The following is a 21,261-nucleotide window of genomic DNA, read 5'->3' as shown; positions in this document are numbered from 1 at the left end:
AAAAAACTTTGAACACTATACCGTGTGCATCAAGAGAATTTTTTATTAAAAGGCAAAAAAAGTTTTGTTTCAACAATTGGAATTGACTATACAAATCAGTGACTGAATAAAACAGCAATTGATGAAGCAAAAAATAAATATATTAACAGAAAAATATTGACCTAATATCACAATGTCATAAGAAGTCAGCATTAAGAAGAGAATAACAAAAAAAAAAAACGTAAAAAAAGACATTAAAATTTGTATTTCACATTTACTGGTATTTTTAGTGTCATTTTTTTTATATTACAAAAAAAAAAAAAATAGGGCATGTCTATGGGGATGTGGTGGGGGATAATTTATAAATATGTCAAGTAAATGTTAATAATTTTGTGAAACTCTACCAGAAACAGGATATTTACAGTTGGTGCAACATGTAGCAACATAGCAAACTTTCCTTTTTTTCCATTCCTATCTTTAAGACATAAAAATAGACAGCTGTTATTAAACAAATATGACCAGAAGGTTCAAATTACCTGTTGTATTAAAATTATAAAGTATTTACTAGAAGCAGGTGACATCTAGACTTTGGTATGCCCTGTTCCAAAGGAGTTATCAGTGGAAAATATTGATTCAAGTTGGGTAATGTTTATTTATAGCAGGAACTAAATTTGTACTTTTGTTCCTTTTGATGATGCCCTTAGATATCACAGAGAGGAATTAGATATAATAGTAAACTTTAAAAAAAAAAAAAAGACTTGCAAATAGACTTTTGTTATATTTACATTTTTGTGTCAATGATAAGTAATTTTGTTCTAGGAATAAATATGAGACATTAATAAGATTATTCAAGGAAAGTTTTGTCAAAGTTAGTAATGCTTTTCTAATGACCTCCCCTTTCATTATTGAATTGTGTATTCAACTTTTAACTCAAGCCAGAGTATTAACACCCCAAAGATAAATCCACTTAAACAATGAGAAATTTGACATGGTATCTTTAAAAAACAAAACTCAACGGAATATACCAGTTTGTTGTGTTGCTACATTTGATTTTGTCGACTCCCATATAAATGTATGTGCATTGAAATTCTCTAACAAAAAAAAAAGTCATGTCCTATGACTGAACAAACCCATACATATGCTATACATTGATTCAAAGCTCTTCTCTACAAAGTGTTGCGCAGGCATGGAACATCAAATGTGATGAGGTTTTTCACTGTGTCTTTCATATTCTATTGCTAGGACCATTTATCTAAAGCATAAGTCATTGCACAAATGTCATAAGTAAATGAGAAGCAGAAATCATTTCCTTAAAAACTCAAAACTGTTGAGTTTAAAAAACCCATTAAAACACAAGGAAGAAAACTTGATAATCTACATATGTGTTTTATTCTGGCAACTGTTTTTTTTTTATATTGCTTCAAGTCTTCTTACTCTCTCCACCCCAAGTGAAACAAGAAATCTTCAGTTCAAACCCACACTGAACTCCACACACAATCAGACATTTTGAAAAAAAAAAGAATGGGTAGGGATAGGCTTGGATATAGAAGAGAAGAGCCTGCACTTTTCAGTTTGTTTATCTTGTGCCTATATTACCACTGCTTCATAAAGATTATAAATTTTGAACCAGAATAAGTTTACCTTTCTTGAAAAGTACACTTTATGAGAATTTTCCTTAGGCCAGACATTTGCAATGATTAAAAAAGAAAGATAACATCATTTATAGCATCTTTATAAAAACTTGTCCCTCCCCTAATCACATGCTCCATATACTTTTAGACAATGTCTATGTATTATATACACTGCTTTTATGTAACCTTTATATCTGGAAAACTTTTCTTGAAATTCCTTTATCTCCTCAAAATCATTACAAAATAACATGCAAATATGTATAACTATAAATAGATCTTGAAATGTAAGTATAAAACTATCTGCTAGAACTAGAATCAAAGTGTATATACTCTCCTATTGTTTCTATCAAACTAATTTGGGAAGTGATGAATCAGGCAATATTGACTAGCAATTGGCCATTAAACTGCTTTATCAAGCAAACTGATGTTAAATAGTGAAAGACTATATAAGGAGAGAATGTTTGGGAAATAAAACAAACACCAGTAAAGCCACATAGTCTATGAATTTGTAAAAAAGAAAATAAAAAATTACTGTAAATAATGGCATGAGAAGTTTAATATTACACTTTGTACATGCTTAAAATAAAAGGAAGCATTAGTAGAATTAATAAATAACAACTGAGAATATGGTTGAAACTTGTTAGAGAACTGGACAATCACCTTCACTACAATAATTGAGTATTAGTCTCGGTGGTGCACACCAACTACAAATCTAGGGCGCTTATAGACACACACATATAGAACACTGCTTTAGTCTGGGAATGAACATTGGGATGCAGAAAATGGATTGAGCACAGACCTATATATATATTATATAGGCCTGTGGGATGGAGATATTTTTTTTTTTTTTTACTTTTAGCTCTTCTGCTAACAACTGATGGAGATCAAAGTGCTGAGTATTTTGTGTTTGTTTCTACACACACATATATATATATGTCAGTGCCAGGGTGAAGGAACTTGTACACAGGCAAAAGGTCAAGGCCAGAATAAGTCATACAATCAATAATTGTAATACAAAAGAAAACAATAGATTTTTTTTTATTTGCATAGAAAGCAGGAACAGAAGCACATGATATATTACCTTGCATTATACAGATAAATTAACAAAATCCTAAATGGTAGAACACTGAGATAGTCACTGAAATAAAGTCCTCCCCCTAATCCCATGTTTCATTGAAGGTTACATAAATCCATGAGCGACCATAATTTAAAAAAACAAACAAGCAATCACTAGTTACTAGTGTAACACATGCCCAATATATGCCCAATATGTAAACAACAAATAAAGCACTTGCCAGTTAATTTTAGTTTTAAAAAAAAATCTAGCATTATTTTCTTTATTGCTATAATCTAATTAAGAGACTATTGAAAAAAAATTAGAAAACAGCTTGATAAAACAAAAATTGGATTGATTTAAAAATGACTGATTCAAAGCGAAACAGATACACACAATGTCAAAGATATGTATTCTGTAAATGTTATGGAATGCAGATATCACACAGTGATGAAAAGTTTCAAGTGAATGAGGACATGTACACAGAATATGTCAAGTAGCTATTAGAAAATGTTTGTACAGCTATTGATTGTGGAAACAGAATAGTCCTCTTAGCATAAATCTCTAACTGAACTAATGGTTTGGTCCCTTTCAATGTTCAAAGCAAGTATGTATATAAAACCCTGTCATAAAAACAATTATCCCTTTAATATAGAGAATAATTCACTTGTCATAATGGCTAATTAAAAAAGGTCAGTGTTTGGCTTATGATTTTAAAAAAAAATTAGTAAATGAGACATCCACTCTTTGGTTCATCAGATAACCTGGGTGCCATTTTACCTGCAAGACCACTGCTTCAACTAAAGAAAAAGTCAAACTACACCAGAATTGTTTGTTCTATATATTTCAGATGTTCCATCAGAATTGAAGATTACTACATCCTAGCTCAAAATTACAGCAGGATGGCATAAGAAGGTGGCTGGCAGAGTTTAAACCCTGAACCATCAAGACAACAGTCCAGAGTGTATACTAAATGATCAGGCAATAGCTCTGAGATCCAGAATTAACAAAAGGGTGTACCTCCTAGCAACCATTTTCTATAGAAGGTGTGTTATGACTTCATTTCAGAGCATAGGTTAAAGATACTTTTTTAGAAATTAGCATTTGACCAGTTCATATAATTTTTACTAGCTTAAAACTGTTAAATTCTGTGTAGAATACAATTGCCAAACAATTAAAAATTGTATTACATGTAATTTTAAGTCAGGTTAATCAAAGTAGTCTAAAAAGTTTGCTCAGCAGGTTCAGTCATTTTTGCCCCTGACATCACTTTCACTCAAAAATATGGTTAACATGTCTAAAGATGAAAAAAGTTTTCTATATGGGTGCTACAGCATCTATTATTTTATTTCAAGAAATCAACAAAACTTACACATCTGAACTCAAAACTGTGACTTTGGAAGTTTAAATTTACACTTCCTCATCTTCAGAACCACATTTCATGACATTGCCCCACAACTGGAAAGCCCAAGAAGGGAAACACGCTTTAGAAATTAACAATAGATTGGGGGTAGTTTACTAGGATGATAGATAGGGGGTTTCATCAGACCCCCACACACAATAAAAACTGTAAAGAATGCTAACCATATGTGAGATAAAGTGTGAAATGAGTTAAACTTTCTGATGAACCAGTTTTATGGTACTGGGTACCTTGACCTTCCTGGTTTGTTTTTACACTCAGAATACTTTGTCCCCTTCCCCAGGTTGAAGGCAATGGAAAGACAATGGCACAAGGTCACAGTGACTATCTCTTATAGCTTATATTAATGTCAGTGTAGCTAACTGGACACTAGCCAAAAGAATAAAAGTGTTAGAATGTCGGGAATAAAAGGGAATGATGAAGAAGTAGGTCAGCCAGTGCATGGACAAAATGAACAACCATAAATCAGTGTTTCCCAAACATTTCCCATAACGGAACACTTTGCACATTCTGAGTATTTAGCGGAACACTTTGCTTATTTTTTTTAAGAGAGATTAATTCTAGTGGTGGCCTACTAGTTAATTATTCCATTCATTCATGGAACACCTTTTCAGGCCTCATGGAACACAAGTTACCACGGAACACAGCTTGGGAAACACTGCCATAAATGATATGATACATTAGAGTAACACCTTTAGCATGTATTGAAGTTTTGCTGCGTTTCAATTTGTAAAAAAAAAAAAATATAATTACACACACAAAATAATAATATAAAAAAAAATTGTAATCACAGATTTGAGTGTTATAGCTTATTAGTAAAATAGGAGGAAAAAAAATAAAGCAAAACATGTATTGAGTAAACATCCTGAAACAATGTTACATTAGCACATCAATAAGAACAAAACAAAAACTAAAACTACTTGAAAAAGAACATACAATCCAGTAAAGGCACACTCAATAGTTAATTCAGTTTCTCATACTCTTATACAGTAGGCCTAGACCAAACTAGGACAGAAAATAGCCAGTCTTCACCATTGCAATAATAAAAGAGTCAAAGAGAACTAATATAAAAAAGGCATGACTAAATTCAAATATGCGATGGACTTTTTAAAAAGAAAAAAGGAACATTATGATTTGATCAAAACATGTTATTTTACATAACAAGTAACAAGTTTATACACTGGAAGGGAATTACATTATGGCAAACTAGATTCTTATCATATAATACAAAAACAAAATAATAAAACAAAAGGGAGGGGAATAATAACTCTTTTTTTTTATTTAAAAAATTTATAATAACTATAGAACATCAGTTGTTTCCCAAAGAACATCAATTAGTTGATTCCTAGGGAACTTCACTTCATTGTTTCCTAATGAATATCTGTTGGTTTTATCCTTAAAACATCAGTTAGTTTTTTTCCTAAAGAATATCAATAAGTTGTTAATTTGCATGTAAATTTTTTTACAGACCTTTGCCCTTTTTTTTATTAGTAAAAAATATTTTAATAACCATAAAATTAATAACCTGTCACCATAGACATATACAAACAAGAAAAAAAGGCATATTTTTTAAAATCATTTGTATAGCAAAATTAATGCAAGTGTGTATTTCTCATAGCCAACTTTGTTTTTTTAAATCCTAAAACAACTTCAAAGGTTTTTACATTAAATTTTTGATACAATTAAAAAGTGGAAATTCTAAACATGTTTCTAAATAATTATTATATATAAATAATACAAAATTTGTCAACTTCGGTTATCCTTAATTTTTGTATGACAAAAAAATATTCTGATCAATTGGTAGAGCTACGAGAAAAACAAGTTTTGGATGAAATGTTCAATATCACTCAGTTTTATAAGGAATTTAATGATATTATCAATGAAAATATAAAAGTTTTTCCAATTTTACATTTAATAGTTATCTAGAAAAATTATAAGAAGGTGAAAAAAAAATGAATAGATGTGAAAAATGTTTAATATATGAAATGAATTTTTTTTTCTATTATCAGGGATGAAAAACACTTAGATTTTTCTAAAGGTACAGCTCTATATTTAAATCTACAGCTAATAGAATAAACCAGTAAGAAAACTTGTTGGGGGAATGGGCAGAAGATAACAAGAAATGCTGATTTGAATGAATCACTAATCTCAGACTACAGTGTCAGTGTTAGCTAGCTGATACATGATTGGTGGAAGACAAGTGTCTACATTATACAGAATGATCACACAAAGCTATAAGCAGTGAACTGTTCATAATAAATACTTACACACTTTGTAAACAAAAAATCAATAAATACAATGAAAGAGAAGCAAAATTATGGCCATCTTGAATTTCCCTGAACTAATTCTGCTAATTGTATAGGTTAGGGTTAGCAAGTGAATAAAAACGTAAATATGATTATAACGTGTGTAATTAGAACATGTTTTAGTGCTCTTGCAAGCCAGTAAATCAATGTTACAGAGGCCAGAAAGTTATTGAACAATAGAAATTAAACTAAGGGCTAAACACATTCCATGATGATATTGACAACAGTATTCAATGATCTTGGTCAATGAGGAAATATTCACTTTTACCTATCCCTTTGTTTGACTATAGGGGCACCACATATGATCTGTTGACCATCTTTCTCCATTCCTCTCTGCACATGTCTTTGGCCATGTCTAGAAGTTTTCAATGATGACAGTCCTGTCAATTATTTGATGGTTTTCCCATCATGCTGTATTCCTCATGTTCTATTCCCTGCTTCTTTGTATAGCACTGAGAACCTAGTGATAGATTTAGTCTTTAATTATTTGATGTACTTTCAGAAATGTCCTTATGCTAGAAGGCTGAGTGAACTAGAGCAATGTCCTTATGCTAGAAGGCTGAGTGAACTAGAGCAATGTCCTTATGCTAGAAGGCTGAGTGAACTAGAGCAATGTCCTTATGCTAGAAGGCTGAGTGAACTAGAGAAATGTCCTTATGCTAGAAGGCTGAGTGAACTAGAGCAATGTCCTTATGCTAGAAGGCTGAGTGAACTAGAGAAATGTCCTTATGCTAGAAGGCTGAGTGAACTAGAGCAATGTCCTTATGCTAGAAGGCTGAGTGAACTAGAGAAATGTCCTTATGCTAGAAGGCTGAGTGAACTAGAGAAATGTCCTTATGCTAGAAGGCTGAGTGAACTAGAGAAATGTCCTTATGCTAGAAGGCTGAGTGAACTAAAGAAATGTCCTTATGCTAGAAGGCTGAGTGAACTTGAATCTTGACTTCTACTCCCTCTTCCTTGTAGGCCAGCTACACCACTGTACCTTTGTGAGGAAAATAAAAAGTGTGACCTGTCTAGGAATGAAATTACTTTACAAACTTAAAAGCAGACACAAATGACACTTCAGAGGTTTCACTATAGATAAACAAACTTTATACAAGTTCATTATATACACAAAAACAGCAGTTTGTTATTGGTACAGTCCTCACTCGAGTTTAAAGAAAATGGTATGTAGTCAACAAATAGGTCTTGAGAACAAATGAAAAAAAAATCCAAGCTAATCATAAGAAATAAAGCCAAAATTAAAAAGAGAAACTTGGCTGGACTAAAATGTGACACATTTCTACAGCAATAGCACAAATTTAGCATTTGAAACAAAAAGAAAAGTAATTGAAAAAATGTAATACTTTTACCATTAACAAGTACAATAAATTAATTGTGAATATAATATGAAAAAAGAATGTATATATTTTATATTGGTAAAATACTGAAATAGAAATTCAAACGAAAGTGTATAAATATTTCAAATATTCAGTTTGTCAAATGTTGATTTTAACTCTAAAATTTTTTTATTTGTTTTTAATGTCATTTTAAGTTAAATTCAAAAGGTCTTAAAAAAAAGATATATTGTGCTTAGAAAACATTGTATATACTTTGTAATTAAAGACTTCAGTGATGCTTAGTGAACGATCTAGAATCATTTATCTTTGTACATATAAAAATTGATCGATCAATTCTGAAGGACAGCCAAACAAGCAAAGTATAAAAAATAATTGGAACAAAAAGAGGATATAGATATATAAGGGAAAGAAGTGCACATTTACAGCCATAACTCTCTCTCAATACTGTAAAGATTTATCTCCCCTTCTCTATATCAAACAAAAATAATTAGATGCCACCAATTAATTCATTAATTGGTTAATTTTTCAATTGATTCATGTTTTGTTAGGGACAATGAATAATTGTGAAAAGATTGATCTAAGAATAAGTGGGAGAAATATCCTGGAAAAAAAATTTGTACCAGACAGACAGAATAAGTGAGTTGATATAAGCTTTGTAAAAAAAACAAAAAAAAACTATATGGCATCAGTCAGAGAAGACAGGTAGGTTTATGAGGTCCTAGATTATAAAACAATGGAAGATAACAAACTGTGAGTTGATCGTTGTGACTGGCGAAATGGTGATAGGAGAATGAAAATTAGCGGGAAAAAAAAGAAAAATTAAAGTAAAATTTTTAAAAATCATCACAAGGGTCAAAAGTTGAACACCACCGTGGAAGTAATCAATTTAAATACTATTTACATAAGTACAGTAGCAGTATAAAAACAAAATGTCCTCACCTATAGCTGAGTGTAAACTTAATTTTTAAAAAAATTTACAATAACGGTAGCCATTTTTGTTTTATATCAAAAGGATGATAACACATAAATAACATTAAGAATAGTTTTTAACAAATATTTTACACTTAAAAAAAAATTAAAAGAAATTGTCACGTAAAAGATGTCAAATGATTGCAGGTGATTGGACCAAAAAAAATGGAATAAGTTATAACTATTTCACTATTGTCAATGTGCTCAAAGGAAAATGTGATTCATGTGGTTTTTGTTTTTAAAATTATTGCAGATTGCATTTTCAAAGAAACGCAGCTTAAGAAAAAAAAAACAAGGCACATATTTATTTAAAATATGTGCATAATTGATAATCATATAAACATTAGGGCTAGAAGAAATAGGATGTAACCCTCAGTTTTTAGTTCCTTATCCTAAAAGCATTCTTTGAGGGACTCTCCAATACTGAAATGCCTTTTGAACCTTCAACTTAATAATGACAAGTTTTTGAGTCATATTTCAAGTAACAGACATTTTGAATAAGACCATGGTTCCATCTCTAGTCTATATTTATGTAGAGATGTTCTCAGAACAATGTTTCAAACAACAGTTTCTCCTTTGTACATAACTCCATCATCCGAATAGGCTCGAAAAGAACGGTTCCGATGGAAAACATAGTCTGAGGCTGACTTTTTCAAAGATACGCTTGTTGTTGATTCAGCCTGAGACCATCGTGCAGTGGAACTAGACTTCTTTTTACCATAAGGATTAACTCCTGTCACATGCCCATTCATGTAGGCAACAGCATTAGATGCTATAGATGACTTTCTAGAACTTGACTTATCAGAGTCCCCAGAGTCAAAATCAGAGCCGTCACCCCCTCGACTCCTAGGAACAGCGGCTCTGGATTGAATGTGCCTGTAGAACAACGTGAAGTTGTTTGAAATTACTGGAATGGTCAAGGCCACCATAAGTACACCACACACGGAACATGCTGTGCCAACGATGTAGCCGATGGGTGTTGTAGGATAAATGTCCCCGTAGCCAACAGTGGTCATGGTGACGATGCTCCACCAGAATCCTATTGGGATAGTGGGAAACATGTCTCCAGCTTCTGTAGTGTTCTTACGTTCAGCGTAGTAGATCATTGTAGAGAAAATTAGCATTCCGATGAGCAGGAAGATAAAAAGCATAAGCAGTTCTTGTACACTGGCTTTGATAGCATACACCAATACCTGGTTGAGAAATACCAACTGATAAGTAAACTCAATTAAATCACAACTTAAGCAACATAAATGCATGGTAATATATAATATAGCGGAGTGGGAAATCGCAATGATATAAATTACCATAAGATTTTTTCATGTTTTTAATGATCTCTAAATACATAAAAAGGATAGAAATTTATAAATAAAATTAAAACTTTGCATGAAGTTAACCTTTGTTGGAGGGAAAATAAATTCCTTAACTTCAATACTGGCAGAAGATGCAAGAGATTTGAATGTTAACAATGCAACTTTTCTGATTTATGAGAATTAAAAAAAATCTCTACATAAACATTAGTTCTTTGCTTGGAATCATTATTACCTCCCATAAGACAATTTTTATAAATTCTAAAAAATGGTCCTTAATTAAATGATCACTTTAAAAGACTTGTTGACAAGAATGTACTATTAATAGAGGTAAAGACAACATGTTTAAATAATAAAAGCTTGAAAAATATAAAACATCTTTTAAAGACAATACCTTCTTTATTCAACTTATAGAGTGATTATTTTGCTCTTTTTTATACTAACTAATGAATGTTAGATTTTAAAAAAAAAATGAAAATTTTTTCCAGAACATTCTTTTATTACACTCTTTAATGAATAGAGCCTACAATCAGAAATGCCTGAATATAGTCTGTTCAAGATAAATATTTTCTAGTCCTTTAGTCAAATTTAAATTTATTTTTTTTATACTTTAAAAAATTATAACAGTCAAACTAGAGTTTTCTCAATGTGGCCAGCAAGCTAGTAATTATTTTCCCAACAATATAAATCAGCTTTTAAATTTCTATTAAAATTGTTAAATTTTTAAGAACCGTGTCAACCCAGGTTTTGACCATTCAGAATGTTTGACTTGAATAGATGTATTGTAACAAGATGGTAGGGATCAAATCTCATTGAAAATATAAATTATTAAGCATGTATTCTGAACATGCTACTGTATGGCAGTGAGTCATGGACTATCTACGCCAAGCAAGAGAGAAAACTAAACTCATTCCACTTGCCATGCCTCTGAAGGATCTTGAGAATCCTGAGAATCCATTGGCAAGAAAGAGTGTGCAATACTGAGATCCTTGCATGAATGGTCTTCCCAGCAGCTTTACAGTCCTCAGACAATGCTGCCTGTGCTGGCTCTGATATGTTCACTGGATGGAGGACAATCACATCCTAAAAATCATTATTTATGGGCGAATTGCCTCTGACTCAAGAAAATCTGGTCCCTCCCACCTCCATTATGTGGATGTAATAAAACAGGACTTTGAAACAGAGAACATTGATACTGACCATTTGGAAGATATAGCACTACACAGCACTATATGGAGTCCAAGAAATCTATGGACAGTGAAAAAACATGGACCTCAGCTCTGGAAGAAAAGTATGCCATAAGAAAAATGGCCAGCTCCTCTACCCCCAAAGCAAAAAGTAGCCTGTGTTATATGTGGACAGGAGTGTCTCCTCAAAATAAGGCTCCACCTGTGATATATGTGGACAGGAGTGTCTCCTCAAAATAGGGCTCCACAGTCACATAAAATGTGTTCGAGATAAATCATAGTAGTTCTACGACTGAAGAAGGCCAACTATCAGAAGCAGATATTTTATAGAGAATAATCCATCTTTAGAGAACTAATGGGAGAAAATCCATATTTCAAGATGCCAAATTTAGCAGGAAAAATTACTATGAAAATGGACTAAATAACATTACATCTCTAGAAAAATTGTGGTTTCAGACCTAAATTTATATTCTCAATTAATGTTAATTCAAAGGAAGCAGTTTAATTTAAAGATTTTGATAATTTTTTTCTCTCTCTTTTTTAAAATTAAAACAGTTTACGATTCTTTATGAAATATTTTAAAATATTTTCTAATTTTAGTCCTAATTTTTATCATTGCTGTCACAGTATTGTTGAAATATATATCACGTTTGAAAATACAATTACTTGAACTTACTTTCAAAGCTTGATAGTGCTTGACCAAATGAAATATTCTGAACATCCTAATGATGCGCAGAATAAACATTATTTCTATAACAAAACGTTCATTTAAGTAGCAGGCTTGCATATTGTCTGACTCTGTAAAAATAACCTAAAAAATAAAGGTAAAGATAAAAATAAAAAAATAATTTTTTATTATTTTGAACAGTGGGGGAGGCTACATATGTATATTTATATTATGTGTGCTTGAAATTTACAAATTAGGAAAAAATTAATCTTAATACTTATAACCATGTATAACATTTCATTTCCCTTTCATACTCTATTTGAACATATACATGGGATGCGTGGTCAAGAGGCTAAGTATGCTTGAACTTGGCTTGGCTACCTATGAAGAGGGCTTGAGATTTGACTAGAGTTGTTAAAGGCAGCACAGAAAATCTTCACCCAGATACCCCCCCCCCCCACGGGTCCACAAATGAGATTGGACCATAGTGCTCTGAGTATGCTATAAGCATGAAAGTCGCGCTATATAAAAGCTATAATTTACTTTAATATTTAGAATCCAAATTTAAAAAATTACAACAAACTTTAACAATAAAAATTTTTATATTAATATATGTGGACACACCTAATCTGTTTGTGTACCCTGAGCCACATAAAATACTCTAAATACTCTTCTAGGTCAAATGCAGCCCTCAGACTGTAGTTTGTCCACCCATGATTTAGAATCAATTGTCTTAAGATAAATATAGGCTCAAAACAAAATGCAAAAATCTTAAATTTTTAATGTGTTGTTGGCAATTAGGACTCAGTTTTCACAAATAACCCATTGTATCTCCAAAGGTACACTCATAGAGGGTAACCTTTTTTATCATAGGATCTTTAATTGTGTCCAGCTAAATTTATAATTATTAAGATATAAAAGTATGCGATTTTTTAAAAGATTTTCTAAAGCTTACTCTTGTGAACTACTAAAATAACAACCAACTTCTCTCTAAGAGATACACACAAAGACAAGAAAGTTTACCTGGACATAGAGAGGCACAAGAGCTAGCAAATCTATAATGTTCATCAGGGATTTGACAAACTTGAACTTGAAGGGCGCAAATATGAACCTATGATTCAGAGAAGATGTTATAGCATTCAGCACAACTTTTTTGATGATTGGTAGTAAAAATTGGATAAGGTTAACATATTGTAGATTCAGGTAGAGACTCCAAACTATTTTTAAGGTTATTAAAAAGTATTTTATCTGTCAATAAGTGGTTACTAATGGACTTATCTTCTAAGAGGTATAAAAATGGACATTTATTTTAAGAAATATTTCAATGGACTCAAATCATAAGTGGTATATTAATGGAAATATTCTAAGTGGCACTTGCATGGACATATTCTAACTCATAAATCAATGGGCTTATATTATTCTCAGTGGTATATCTATGGAGATATTCTAAGTGGTATATTTAAATTGGTTTATAATATATATATATATATATATATATATATATATATATATGTAATCTTTCTAAGTGATTATATATAATATCAATGGATTTATATTCTAAGTGTTATTTTATTGGATTTATATTTTAAGTGGTATATATTAGGGTTTATGTCTATGTGGTATATCATTGGGCCTTTATACCTGAGGATGAGTTCCAGTGTAAAGAAGACAGTACATATAATATCTAGGGTATTTAAGGCATCATGGGATTTCATCACCTGAAATAAATAGTTTGTATATAATGGATTATAGGTTCTTACTCATATAGATCTAGATCTGAATAAAAGATAATGGCATTTAAAAAAATATTATAAATGCATGTAGATTTAAATTGACATTTTTATATTTCAAAAGGTGTATATAGATTTTGATCTAAATGTTACATATTCAAAATTGATGCATTTAAAAAAAACAAGTAGTCCCTATGAAAATAGCAGGCAATAATTTTAGCACAACGCTCATACATAGAATGGACATGTCCAGATCTAATATTTAGGAATATATAGATCTAAGTCTAAATATATTTATATAACATATAGATTTATTATCAAGAGATCCTTTTGTTACATCTGTTTTATTTCTAGCTTAGATCATGATTCTAGTCTAGTCAGCACTTATTTTTTACACATATAACTGAAATGCTGACTTGAGCAAATGAGTTCTTACGGTGCATCATTTAAATATTGAAAACTCAACCAATCAATATACACTTTAGGAGTAGAAGGGAGATAATGATTTAATTTGATGGTTTACTTTTTTTTTTTAACGGGCTTTTCTTCATAACAATGACATGCTTATATTACGAATAGGATTTTGACCAATTTTCTTGTGGAATATTCATAACCACCAATCACTGCGCTATCAACGTTATATCATAAAGTTCTGCTAGCAGAAGAACTAATCATTTTATGAGCTATTAACGTCGCCTATAACAATCCATGTTTACCAAGCAGTGGTTCTCACAATCCATCGGTTTGTCTCTAAGATCTAGGCGCATACTGAAAACAGGCTATATGTTGATCAAAACATCGAAGTGTTCTCTTACATCGTGCCCGCGCTCCATCATGGACATACGAAAGAAAGGCTTTAATGAGCAACTTAAAATTTAGCTTGCCCACACTGGCATAGATGAGAACACTTTGCATTCGGAACTCTCATAAAGGCGACAGAACACACTTAAGAGACCGAAAGAAAATTTTAGGCTACCCTCGAAGATAGGTGAAGATAGTGAAATAAAAAGAAAAAGTGATCTCGGAAGACAATGACTTATTGTGTTATTAATGGCAAAATATGTAGGTCACAGATGGGTCCACGTATCCACATGAGATAGGCAACCGCGCAAGTTGTTTTATGGTATGTGTTGAATGGAAACAAAATCGTTAATGAGCTTGGTAGGTCTATTAGTCTCATTGCAGGGTCACTTTCACTTTTCCACAAGACTGCAGAGATCAGTTTCTTCCATTCCCTTGTTGTTGCCATTTTTTTTGCGAGTCTTATCCAGTGACTTTTAATTCTTAAGTTTGTAAAAAAATCCTGGCTCTTCAAGCACAGAAACTAAGAATGCAGTTCTTTAGGCCACATGAAGACCCATTGTGGTATACATTCTTGGTCACAACAGACGAAAATGAAGTCCTTGTTTCCTTGTTTCGTTGTTTGCACGATGAAAAAGTGAAATCCAATGTCTGACTAAGTTCTCTGTTCTTTACTCTTGACATAATTGGGATCTTGCAAATAGTATGCTCCAAATTAAGTGTCTATTTAAGCTAAGAAAAACCGATTCCTGTGAAGGATTTGAAATATTCTCTTGAAACACCCCCCAAGTTCTTAGAAATCTAGATTGTCTAGAGGTTTACCCCCCCCCCCTCCCACACCCTTTTGTGCTAATATGTTTATACTTCGTCATTATTTGTTGTTGTTTTTGTGAAAAGTATTTGAAAGGATGTGACGTAATAAAATGATGGCTTTTAATGTTTACTTTTATGAACATGAAGTCACTGTTGAGTAATTCTGTTTAATTATCTAAAATAATGTATTATAGTGTATTATTAAAACACCCCCAAAGTAGGTCTATATACTCAATATTCAAGAAGAGTTTAGGAAGTTTTAGGCAGGAGAGAACTAGTGGTATTTAAATAAATAAAAAAATTTCCATAGTTTAGAGCATGGATAAAAAGTTAATCACGAGTCTCTTTTTTTGTTATGCTTTTTTGAAAATGAAGCTATTCTTATCTGTGGTACATAAATCATATTTACTTCAGAAGCGCAAAAATCTCAAACCAAACAAACAAGGGAATGACGTCACAGCGACGTAGCGAAGCTTGTCAAACCAAACAAACAAGGGAATGACGTCACAGCGACGTAGCGAAGCTTGTCAAACCAAACAAACAAACAAGGGAATGACGTCACAGCGACGTTGCGAAGCTTGTCAAACCAAACAAACAAGGGAATGACGTCACAGCGACGTAGCGAAACTTGTCAAACCAAACAAACAAGGGAATGACGTCACAGCGACGTTGCGAAGCTTGTCAAACCAAACAAACAAGGGAATGACGTCACAGCGACGTTGCGAAGCTTGTCAAACCAAACAAACAAGGGAATGACGTCACAGCGACGTTGCGAAGCTTGTCAAACCAAACAAACAAGGGAATGACGTCACAGCGACGTTGCGAAGCTTGTCAAACCAAACAAACAAGGGAATGACGTCACAGCGACGTCGCGAAGCTTGTCAAACCAAACAAACAAACAAAGAAATTACGTCAAAAGGACGTGTCCCTTACCCGTATCTGGGTGGAGTTCTCCCCATCACAGGGTGTTATTTTAGTGATGTTGGTTCTGAGTTCCGGCAACGTCTCCAGGCAGAATCCTGCTATTGACGTCACGACAAACATGAATGACGTCACACCATACACCTGAGAACGTAAAAAAAAATGAGCCAAAAAAAAAACAAAAAACAAAAACAAAAAAAAAAAAACATAAGAAATCTGAAGTCATTCATCCTAGCGAGCGTATCCAGTGGACATTTGTATGCAACACTTGCATTATACACAGGGGTCTATTTCTTTGGTTAAAAACAAACTTTTCTTTAGTCTCTCCATCGTGTTAGAAATCAAAGACGTAAGCTCACTCATTAAATTCTAAATATTTAGTATTCCAGGATGACACGTGACTTAATCAACATATTATCTATGTATGAATTTACTACTATGAAATTCAACCAGTGGCGTTACTAGGGAAGAGCTGGGGTTGCTTTGTTATTACATTATTATTATTAATTTATTATAATTATTACAGACCTAACAGTATCACGTGAAACAGTTTCAGAATGGAGCTCTTCACTATAGTTTGGTAAAGAAACCTTGTTCCGTTAATACTTATAATCTTACATGTAAGTACGGTCTATATAAAATAAGTGTTGCTCATATATATATATATATATATATATATATATATATATATATATATATATATATATATATATATATATATATATATATACAAAAATAAACTTTTAAAAAGAATAGACATTTATAGTACAATTGTAGTCATACCAATGAATGCAGGTAAATAGTCCCCCCCCCCAAAAAAAAAACAAAAAAAAAACACAAAGACCCTAGTAACACTACATTTGCTAGACACAAGCTCCTTCTTCCCTGGTGCTATTAGAGCATGGAATGAGTTGCCTGAGCTAGCTAGGAAAACCCGTGAGTTGGGAGAATTTAAGTCATTGGTTAACATTCATGACTAGATGCATAACGCGTTGGACTTAATCATCTTTTTTTTTTTTGAAGTAACGTCTGCATTTTATAAGATAAGATAAGATAAAAGCAGGGATTCGAGTCTTACAGTAAAACGAATTGTAGGTCTAAGTAGGTTTAACAGGGGTGGACTGGCTATATGGTCATTCGGGCAAATGCCCGATAGGACGGTACCGAAATGGGCCTGTAGGGCCGCCAAAAGGGTCACTGTGACACTTATAAAATTGTTTAAAAAGTTTTATAACATACTCTTATAAAAATGACCCTTTGAGCGTCGTGTTAAAAACAAACTTTTACTAATTTAATCTTAACACATATTTCAAATTAATGTAATAGAATACATCCGTATACAGTGCTGCTAGCAGGCTTCATTCTTTAAGGGTCTTCAGACGTAGCCATTAAAAAGCAACATAAGGCCTCTTTCTATATATATATGCGTGCGTGGCGGAATTGCGTGCATCAATACTTTATCAAACTTAACGATTCTGAGGACAGGTAAACCAAGAATTGGATGCCCATTAAATGATATAGGCCTACAATTTATGGGCCGTATGGTATAGAAATGCCCGGGCAGATTTTGACACCCAGTCAGCCCTTGATAGGTTACTCAGTAAAAGACTATTAAGCTGAAACTACAGTTGTTGTACGCTGGGGTCAAAGGGTAACAAAACAAAAACAATTTGTCATGCAACTTCTGTTGCAATGAATGAAAAACGTATTTTTTTTGTCCGTATAATTCACAATTTGTTATCGCTGCTTTATCACCCACAATTCATTGCTGGCGAAATCAATCGACAGTTCACATTTCATTGCACACAAGAGAAAAAAACAACCTCCTATTAGCTACGGCTGTAAGTAAATCCATACGCTGGTAAGCTGCATGCACCGGTGTCACCGCTCGCTAATCGATTAATGACATTTGTTTTAGACCTAGGCCTAGATGTACATGTTTGGACGAAATTAAAACTCACACTGGTTAATGTATGCACTAATGCGTCACATAAAATATGATTGGAGCTACTTGGGGTATCCGGTGTACAAAATATAGAAAGTGGTTATTAGCTATGCAATTTAGAAGGTATACGATAATATTTCTATACTTTTTAGCACTTTAAAATCATAATTCGAAATTCTTTCGCCTGTAGCACAAGCTATTTTTTTTCAAAGCTTATATCAACTCACTCTGTCTATCTGTCTGGTAAAAAGTGTGTAGACTTTATTTCCGCAATACCCATTCTCGAGTCGAGTGGAAACTTTGTACAATTATTCGTTCGCATAGAAAGACACGAATAAAAAAAAAAAAACACAAAAAAAAACAAACACTTAGTTAATTAATTACTTCAAATACAAAAACAAAATTTAATAAAAGACTCAGAAAGACACAAAGATAAAGGCACATTTCATCGTTCCATATGCTAGGACAAATTTGTACAAATGCTCCTTCGTCCCTAGTGCTATTAGAGCATGGAATGGGTTGCCTGAACTAGCCAGGAAAACCAGTGACTTGGCAGAATTTAAGTCATTGGTTAACATGCATGACTAAATGCACGACGCGTAGGACGTAATCATCTTCTTTTCTGAAGTAGCTTGTATCATACAAGATAAGAAGTCAATTAATTATTTGTTTGATAGCAATAAGGGAAATTAATCCTTCAGTATTAACATACACGGCTAAATATGTAGGATTTCGTACCCTTAAATAATTGAACACGTTATTTCTTCCACACGCATTCTCCGATCAAGTTAATACTTTAAACAATTCTTTAGTATGCCTAACAAAACATGAATAAATTAAAAAATAACATTTTAGTCAATTCATTATTGGTAATTATTTTTTTTTTGTTTTATATCGAATCTTGTACATTATTGACAGATATAGTTGTTAGTGTAGAATTCTTTCCTTAGATAGGCGTTCGTTTTTAAAAAGAAATTTAAAAAAATATTTTGCTTGTTGTTTATATTTTAATTGACAATAACTAACCTTGACACTTACCACAACTAACATTGACACTTTAACACTTACCATAGCTAACCTTGACACTTACCATGGCTAATCTTGATGTTCGTGGGTACTCCAGGATAAGCCAGACCGTCCACTGAATCTTCTTCCACCCAGTCAGAACGTTGAGATCGATGTCCACGGCCTGGCTGCGGAGACTGTGGTTGAAAGAGTTGAGGATGTGCTGGTTTTCGATGTAAGAGCGGTAGTGTCTCCAGCAGCAAGCCTTGATCTCCAGCTCGTTGATCTGCCAAAAGTCCAGCTCGCGCTTCACCACTGCCCCGCAGACTTCCAACGGTACGTGGAGCTCTCCTGAAAAAAAGGTCAAAAGAAATAAAATGTTAGACATGTATAATCTTCACCCAATATTTGGATTAAATATTAAGTCTCCGAATTTATTTTTTTTAGCAGGTACAAGCATTGAAAGCTAAAAACACAATCCGATAATAGAAATCCTTTTGATTAGATTGTAGAGAGTACTCTATTCCATTCATTGTTAGTATTTATTTACAGAGCTTGTATTAACTCTGTCTGTCTGCCTGTCTGTCTCGTAAAATGTTTGCACATGTTATTTATCTGGCACACATTCTCGGATAAAGTTGAAACTTTGCTCAATTATTGGCATAGACAATAAACGAATCAATTTTAAAAAAATGACTGAATAGTCAATTAATTACTGGTAATTAATTATTTTGTTTGATAGCAACAAGAGAAATTGCTTCTATATTCTTGATATATATAGTTGTAAATGTTGAGTTATTTCCCTTTAAATAAACTATGCATCTTAAAAATTATTTTTTTTGTATTTTTGCTTGTTAGACGGCGTGCCGTGAAAGCGTTCTCAGCCAGCAATAGATCTAATTACAGACCGAGCTTCTAATGTTCCAACAGATGATTGTGTACGTCGCTACCAGAAGGACAAGCGTACATGGAAATGGACTTCCAATGTCAGGGTGACATACCAGTCTCAGATTTTTTGTAAAGTTTCGTCGAATTATTTGAACTGCATATTTTGTCTGGAAAGTACATTGTATTTTGCCTTTAGCACCGTTATATGATAAGCAAATCAAGGTGCAATAAAGTGGATTTATTTTACACTTATTGAATTCCCATACACTCTTACAGAACATAAAAAAAAATTGCTTCATAAAGTCGTCTACAACATTTGTGTAAACAATTTGACCTCTCACTTAAAAAAAATGTTTACACACGTGCTAACATATAAAATAACTTAACTTAAGAGTAATTGTGTAAATGTGCGCTTTACGTGCCCCATTTTGAGCATAGTGGGAAGTAGATGTAAACTGTTTTATTTCACTTCATGAGTAAATCAACAGAAGAGCGTCATAAGCACACACCAAACTATGCTGACAATAATAGTCACACCCAAATTATTAGTTTTTTAAAAAATAAACAAAGCTAATTTAAGGGGAATATGTTTGCCATATATCTCAATATATATCTCAATACTGCAGGAATAATATGTTTTTTCTATATACAAAAATAATTAGTTACCTTTTATTGAATATCTAATTAATTAATTTTTTTTATTGATTCCTATATTGTCATCGAGTATGAATAATTATGTCAACATTTCAACTTAATTTCAGAATAGAAAGTAGGAGAAATAAACATGTTAATGAGGAAAATAACTGCATATTTACAGGAAAATCTCTCATTATGTAGCATTTATTTCCCTTTTCGATACCAATCAAAATAATTAAATTAACCTTTTTTTTGGATTGATTGATGTTAAGTACAACAAAAAAATTGTGTAAAGTTTCAACTTGATCCGAGAATATGTGTGGAAGAAAAAACGTGTAACAAATGTACCAGACAGAAAGAGACAGAGTGAGTTGATCTTGATATAAGCTTTGTAAACAAACAACAACAAAAAAAAACAACAATAACTAGACATCAACTTTCTCCTCCACAGACAACGAGCCATATTCTGCCAACACAGAACTAGACACACAACTTAAAATTTCAATTTAAATGGAAATACTTCACACACCTCCCCCACACAGTCCTCCCCCCCCCCCCCAACACCTTTTCATTTCCTTTCAGAATATCCTTACTCCACCTAAACATGGATACCAGACAGCAAAAGTAAAGACAATGTCGATACTGTCATGGGCAGCAAC

The 21,261-nt window shown here is 32.6% G+C and overlaps 1 protein-coding gene across 2 annotated transcripts in view; it reads right to left on the bottom strand.

Moving 5' to 3' along the window:
- Positions 1-20: 20 nt before the first annotated feature.
- The window catches only part of LOC106062321 (potassium voltage-gated channel protein Shaw-like), a 93,863-nt gene continuing 72,622 nt past the window's right edge, over positions 21-21,261 (bottom strand). For both annotated transcript variants that reach the window (XM_013220591.2, XM_013220598.2), the window contains exons 3-8: positions 19,164-19,429; positions 16,141-16,272; positions 13,505-13,581; positions 12,887-12,974; positions 11,873-12,007; positions 21-9,892 (exon numbers count right to left, since the gene is read on the bottom strand). In XM_013220591.2, the coding sequence (XP_013076045.1) occupies positions 9,257-9,892; positions 11,873-12,007; positions 12,887-12,974; positions 13,505-13,581; positions 16,141-16,272; positions 19,164-19,429 (1,334 nt within the window). In that variant the 3' untranslated portion in view covers positions 21-9,256. The remainder of the gene's footprint in view (positions 9,893-11,872; positions 12,008-12,886; positions 12,975-13,504; positions 13,582-16,140; positions 16,273-19,163; positions 19,430-21,261) is intronic.

This window comes from Biomphalaria glabrata, chromosome 5 (genome assembly GCF_947242115.1).
Source record: "Biomphalaria glabrata chromosome 5, xgBioGlab47.1, whole genome shotgun sequence".
Lineage (NCBI taxonomy): Eukaryota > Metazoa > Mollusca > Gastropoda > Planorbidae > Biomphalaria > Biomphalaria glabrata.
The sequence above is the reverse complement of the archived record's forward strand: the minus strand, read 5'-3'. Positions and strand labels throughout refer to the sequence as shown.